The 6797-nt window shown below is 47.1% G+C and overlaps 2 protein-coding genes across 2 annotated transcripts in view; both read left to right on the top strand.

Annotated features, from left to right (window-relative positions):
• Positions 1-4153: 4153 nt before the first annotated feature.
• LOC138366076 (uncharacterized) lies at positions 4154-4528 on the top strand. Its single transcript, XM_069326806.1, has one exon. It carries the CDS (start codon positions 4154-4156, stop codon positions 4526-4528), a length of 375 nt encoding a protein of 124 aa, XP_069182907.1.
• A 150-nt stretch (positions 4529-4678) lies between these two features.
• LOC138366075 (keratin-associated protein 16-1-like) overlaps positions 4679-6797 on the top strand; it is a 5115-nt gene continuing 2996 nt past the window's right edge. Inside the window, exon 1 of the mRNA XM_069326804.1 lies at positions 4679-5242. Within this exon, the coding sequence (XP_069182905.1) occupies positions 4679-5242 (564 nt within the window). The remainder of the gene's footprint in view (positions 5243-6797) is intronic.

Raw genomic sequence — 6797 nt, 5'->3', positions numbered from 1 at the left:
GCCAGCATGGAATGCAATAGGGAGCACTTGTTCATGCAAAAGTTGTTACAGGTAGACCACGGCGTTGCTTTCAGAGAACCAGTAAAAGCATTCTTGCCTGCCACTCTGTTTACAATTGCTTCAGACAATTTGGAGGAACACGTCAGTGCGTGTCGCGGGCCACCAGCAAGCATTCTATGCCTTGTCTCAAAGCCTTCAACAAGTACACAAGTCTTCTATCCAAAGGAACTGAGGCTATTGAACGTCACTATATTAATTTTTCATCTTCAAGTACACCCAAAAGATATCAGGCCACCAGTAGAATTCCAGATCATATTTTCCTTGAAATGCTGTTGGCAGGGATTTTAAGTAAAGAAAATGCCGCGCCTCTCGACTCTGTTTTTGAGAAGCCATCTTCGGTAACCTGTTCTTTTCCCTACTGGTGGAAAACGCCCCCTCTAACCAGCTGACTCCGGCCTGCATCTTTCAATTTCAACTTCAAAATATCTAAACATATGTTCCTTTCTTCATCAGATCTCTCTTTTTTTCTTCAGTGTGTACTCATCTAGTTGTGCTTGCGGGGATTGAGCTCTGCTCTTTCGGCCCGTCTCTCAATTGTCAATCAATCAGCTGTAACTATTAACTATTTTTTATTTCACTCACACACACACACACACACACACACACACACACACACACACACACACACACACACACACACACACACACACACACACACACACACACACACACACACACACACACACACACACACACACACACACACACACACACACACACACACACACACACACACACACACACACACACACACCAGGGGGTCTGCTAGCCTGGTGGATAGCGCGCAGTACTCGTAATTTTGTGGCGCGGGTTCGATTCCCGCACCAGGCAGAAAGAAATGGGCAAAATTTCTTTCACCCTGAATACCCCTGTTACCTAGCAGTAAATAGGTACCTTGGAGTTAGTCAGTTGTCACGGGCTGCTTTCTGGGGTGTGTGTGTGGTGTGAAAAAAAAGTAGTTAGTAAACAGTTGATTGACAGTTAAGAGGTGAGCCGAAAGAGTAAAGCTCAACCCCCGCAAACACCACTAGGTGAATACACACACATATACATAAAGCGTGTGTTTATATAGCCAGTGAGAGAATCCACTTAAGTCTTGCATGAGTCTGCAATGGTAATTACTCTGTGGGTCCACGTATTTGCTTATTACTGAACCCTACATGAAGCTTTCCCTATTACATTTGCCTGTCTTTAAATTAAATAACCAACAGTTATTACAATTAGTTCTGTTACCCGTCTTCAACATCCTACGATAACAGTTATCAGTGTCAATATCAACTTGAAAATATCTGCATTCAAATTAATCTCGAGAGAGAGAGAGAGAGAGATGTAGGCTCGCGGCACCTCCCTAATGGCATTCCCAGTCCAAGTTACTGTCAGTACTCTGAACGTCGCCGTCTGTAAACACATGCTGGGTGATGGACACAAACATGTGTACCAGGGGAGGAGAGCGAGAGAAAGAGAGAGAGAGAGAGAGAGAGAGAGAGAGAGAGAGAGAGAGAGAGAGAGAGAGAGAGAGAGAGAGAGAGAGAGAGAGAGAGAGAGAGAGAGAGAGAGAGAGAGAGAGAGAGAGAGAGAGAGAGAGAGACAGACAGACAGACAGACAGACAGACAGACAGACAGACTGACAGACAGACAGACAGACAGACAGACAGATAGACAGACAGACAGACAGACAGACAGACAGACAGACAGAGACAGACAGAGACACAGACAGACAGACAGACAGAGACAGACAGACAGACAGACAGACAGACAGACAGACAGACAGACAGACAGACAGACAGACAGACAGACAGACAGACAGACAGACAGACAGACAGACAGACAGACAGACAGACAGACAGACAGCTAGCTCCAGTAAGGCAGTAATATCACCCCGACTTTACAAGATGCTCAGAATAGCCAACATCAACACTCACTCATTAGCGACGAGCCTACTGTAATTCCGTCACATCAAAGGCATTTCCTTGCACTTAAAAGGGAGAGGTGGTGAATGGTGTGACACCTCTCAGTCAGGAGGGTCAGTCTCAGTCCTCAATATGTACTCGACGAGACTCTGGAATTGTAAGAACAAATAAAGTTCCATTCAAGACCTTTCTCAACTGTTGCTTATCTCCTAAATCGAGACATTTTTATAATTATGATTAGCTACGCTCATTATATAAAGCTCATTTAATGGGCCTACCTATTGCTTAATTCTCTACTTTGACTTGTGAGTAGCGTTCTTTGAATTCTAAGCTAATAATAGCAGAAATCTAGTTCTACAACTGTTGTTTTTGTTCCGAGTAGAAGTAACAGCAGTACTATACTGCTGTTACCTGTCCCAGCCCCAGTAACACGTCAGTAACAGTACTCAGGTACTCTTAGTGAGTACCTGGTTACCTGAGTACCGACGTGTCACTTAGACTCGGCCCCTCGTGGGACTGTGCTGATAGGGTGAACGACAGTGTCCACACTCACACGGTTGAGAGGCGGGACCAAAGAGCCAGAGCTCAACCCCCCCCCCCCCCACAAGCACAACTAGGTAAGTACTCCTATCCCCCAGACACACTCACGACCCTCGCCGCATATCATAAGGTTAGGAACAAACTGCTCAAGTACCATTTAAGTGCACTGGACTACGCAAATGTGCAAGCGTAAAAATCTCGAGTGTACTTACCTTCCTGTCAAGAAAGTTCAAGGGAAGACACACTGGTCCTATTAGCGTCACGTCATCCCACCTTCCCTACTGGTGAAGGCAACTAGGGAAATGGAATGGAATGGAACTATCAGAACACAGCGCCAAGCCATTACGACTATAAAGCTCTTGGAAGGGATCAGGATAAGGAGTTAGGATAGTATGGAGAAAAGGCAACTAGGGAAATGGAATGGAACTATCAGAACACAGCGCCAAGCCATTACGACTATAAAGCACTTGGAAGGGATCAGGATAAGGAGTTAGGATAGTACGGAGAAAAGGCAACTAGGGAAATGGAATGGAACTATCAGGAGACAGCGCCAAGCCATTACGACTATAAAGCACTTGGAAGGGATCAGGATAAGGAGTTAGGATAGTACGGAGAAAAGGCAACTAGGGAAAAACGCGAAAAAAACAAAACAAAAGGGAGAAAAGTAACTTGGTTTTACTTTATGGCCGCTCTGAAGGCCAGCAGGAGGCCAGGATTATGTAAACTGTTTGCAAGTGAATCGTGAGTACCCATTGTCTTGTGTATGCATTTTTACTCGTGCTGATTGGGAAGTTCGTGCCTCGTCCCCAGCCCCGAGAAGAGGTAAAGTTAACCTCTGTTCTATCTCCTACAGATAGCCTCATTAAGACGGTTAAGAGAATCGTTAACAAAGTTAAGGAAAAATTAAAAGAGTGTAGTAGAAGGCCGATTGGGATAGGCGGGGGGGGGGGGGGAAACAATGGGGGCAGGGAGATGGGTCACAGGGGGGAGAGGAAAGGGATCGGGGATATGTGTTGGAGGGGGATGTGTCAAGGGGTAAAAGGATGGATAGGATTTGAGCCTGAAAGCCGAGCCTTGGAACATGGAACCTTTCATCTCTGAAAAAAAAGAAGAATTTCTTACAAATCTCATTAATGATTTCAGATCTGAGTAATATCCCAATGATATTACTAATGATACTTTATTAAGTTGGCGGAGTAACCTCACCTGGGTATACTCATGGCATACCTGCGGTATACCATCAGGATATGCTGTGTTGTGATGAGAATGGGATATTTTTATGTGAAGAGTCGAGTGTTTCCTCCAATAATTACCTGATGGTTGACTTTTCTTATCTTGTTAACATATTCTTTCATAATCCATCAATTCAATTCAATTTCTTTATTATGCACCCCATACCCATCCCGTGGGCGGTGGTGTAAAGGATTACAGAGGCACATAATCGGTTCAGGAACTGAACCCTCTAGTTCGTTTAACTAAGCAAATAACAATCAAAGGGGTTGTTGCAGGTGTGTATAGTTGCTTCTGAATTGTGGCAGGTGTGTATGATCGCTACTCTCGTCCTGCAGGTATGTATAGTCGTTCCTCTAGTGTAGAAGGTGTATGGTCGCTCTTCTAGTGCAGTGTGTATGGTCACCCGTCTAATGCTGCTGGTGTGTGTGGTAGCTCCTCTAGTGTCGGAGGTGTGTATGGTAGCTCCTCTAGTGTCGGAGGTGTGTATGGTAGCTCCTCTAGTGCCGGAAGTGTGTATGGTAACTCCTCTAGTGCCGGAGGTGTGTATGGTAGCTCCTCTAGTGCCGGAGGTGTGTATGGTAACTCCTCTAGTGCCGGAGGTGTGTATGGTAACTCCTCTAGTGCCGGAGGTGTGTATGGTAACTCCTCTAGTGCCGGAAGTGTGTATGGTAGCTCCTCTAGTGCCGGTGTGTAATGGTAGCTCCTCTAGTGCCGGAGGTGTGTATGGTAACTCCTCTAGTGCCGGAAGTGTGTATGGTAGCTCCTCTAGTGCCGGAGGTGTGTAATGGTAGCTCCTCTAGTGCCGGAGGTGTGTATGGTAACTCCTCTAGTGCCGGAAGTGTGTATGGTAACTCCTCTAGTGCCGGAGGTGTGTATGGTAACTCCTCTAGTGCCGGAAGTGTGTATGGTAACTCCTCTAGTGCCGGAGGTGTGTAATGGTAGCTCCTCTAGTGCCGGAGGTGTGTATGGTAACTCCTCTAGTGCCGGAAGTGTGTATGGTAACTCCTCTAGTGCCGGAGGTGTGTATGGTAACTCCTCTAGTGCCGGAAGTGTGTATGGTAGCTCCTCTAGTGCCGGAGGTGTGTATGGTAACTCCTCTAGTGCCGGAGGTGTGTATGGTAGCTCCTCTAGTGCCGGAGGTGTGTATGGTAGCTCCTCTAGTGTCGGAGGTGTGTATGGTAGCTCCTCTAGTGCCGGAGGTGTGTATGGTAGCTCCTCTAGTGCCGGAGGTGTGTATGTTAGCTCCTCTAGTGTCGGAGGTGTGTATGGTAGCTCCTCTAGTGCCGGAGGTGTGTATGGTAACTCCTCTAGTGTCGGAGGTGTGTATGGTAGCTCCTCTAGTGCCGGAGGTGTGTATGGTAACTCCTCTAGTGCCGGAGGTGTGTATGGTAGCTCCTCTAGTGCCGGAGGTGTGTATGGTAGCTCCTCTAGTGCCGGAGGTGTGTATGGTAGCTCCTCTAGTGCCGGAGGTGTGTATGGTAGCTTCTCTAGTGCCGGAGGTGTGTAATGGTAGCTCCTCTAGTGCCGGATGTGTGTATGGTAGCTCTTCTAGTGCCGGAGGTGTGTATGGTAGCTCCTCTAGTGTCGGAGGTGTGTATGGTAGCTCTTCTAGTGCCGGAGGTGTGTATGGTAGCTCCTCTAGTGTCGGAGGTGTGTATGGTAGCTCCTCTAGTGCCGGAGGTGTGTATGGTAGCTCCTCTAGTGTCGGAGGTAGTGTGTATGGTAGCTCCTCTAGTGCCGGAGGTGTGTATGGTAGCTCCTCTAGTGTCGGAGGTGTGTATGGTAGCTCCTCTAGTGTCGGAGGTGTGTATGGTGGCTCCTCTAGTGCCGGAGGTGTGTATGGTAGCTCCTCTAGTGCCGGAGGTGTGTATGGTAGCTCCTCTAGTGCCGGAGGTGTGTATGGTAGCTCCTCTAGTGCCGGAGGTGTGTATGGTAGCTCCTCTAGTGTCGGAGGTGTGTATGGTAGCTCCTCTAGTGTCGGAGGTGTGTATGGTAGCTCCTCTAGTGCCGGAGGTGTGTATGGTAGCTCCTCTAGTGCCGGAGGTGTGTATGGTAGCTCCTCTAGTGCCGGAGGTGTGTATGGTAGCTCCTCTAGCACTAGGTATATCTCGGTAATAACTTTATTAATTGTTGTATTTTGAATAGAGATCAAATATTAGAAATGGTTTAGTTAGAACTTCACTGATTGAGATATTTATGTTAGAAATTCTTGTTAGAACTAACACCAAATAATGTGCCAATTACCAGCAATTACACGGACCAGCGATCTCACTGGGACATCCCACATTAACATTAAAATTCCTTTTCGGTTAAAATTAAATATTGTTAACTCTCCAGTTCGTTGTTTAGCTTCAGCTACTCGGAACAAAAAGTTCCAAAGTAGCACGGGCTATGGTGAGCCCGTAATGGACTTACCTGGCACAGGAGCGGGGCTGTAACTTGGAACTCACACAGTTAATATTGAATAATGGGGAGGAGTGACTAGACTAACCTACTATCCTGACACCCTTCTTGAGGTTATCTTCAGAGGATTTCGGGGCTTGGTGGCCCCGCGGCCCGGTCCTCGACCAGGCCTCCACCCCCAGGAAGCAGCCCGTGACAGCTGACTAACTCCCATGTACCTATTTACTGCTAGGTAACATGAGCATCAAGGTGAAAGAAACTCTGCCCTTTGTTTCACGCCCGGGATCTAACCCGGGACCACAGGATCACGCGTCCAGTGTTCTGTCCACTCAGCCACCGGCTCCCTCTGTAACCCTTCTCACACTGACCTTAGGCTTCCCTCCCATTTCATCCTCGTAACCTCCCTATCTTCCTAACACCCTTCCTTCTCTCCCTCTCCTTACTGGGCCGGATGTAACGACACTAAGAGCCTTCAAAAGTTTCTGAAACTAATTAATCCGACGACGTAAAATTCCAAACGCTAATTAATGCGAAGGGCTGAAAATTAAAAAAAAATATATATGCTGAACAACACATTAAGTCTCTCAAGGTTGGGAGGAAGGAAAGGGGGGGGGAGGAGCCTGAGTGTATGGTTCACCTTGATATTAGCAA

Source organism: Procambarus clarkii, chromosome 18, assembly GCF_040958095.1.
Source record: "Procambarus clarkii isolate CNS0578487 chromosome 18, FALCON_Pclarkii_2.0, whole genome shotgun sequence".
Lineage (NCBI taxonomy): Eukaryota > Metazoa > Arthropoda > Malacostraca > Decapoda > Cambaridae > Procambarus > Procambarus clarkii.
The sequence above is the reverse complement of the archived record's forward strand: the minus strand, read 5'-3'. Positions and strand labels throughout refer to the sequence as shown.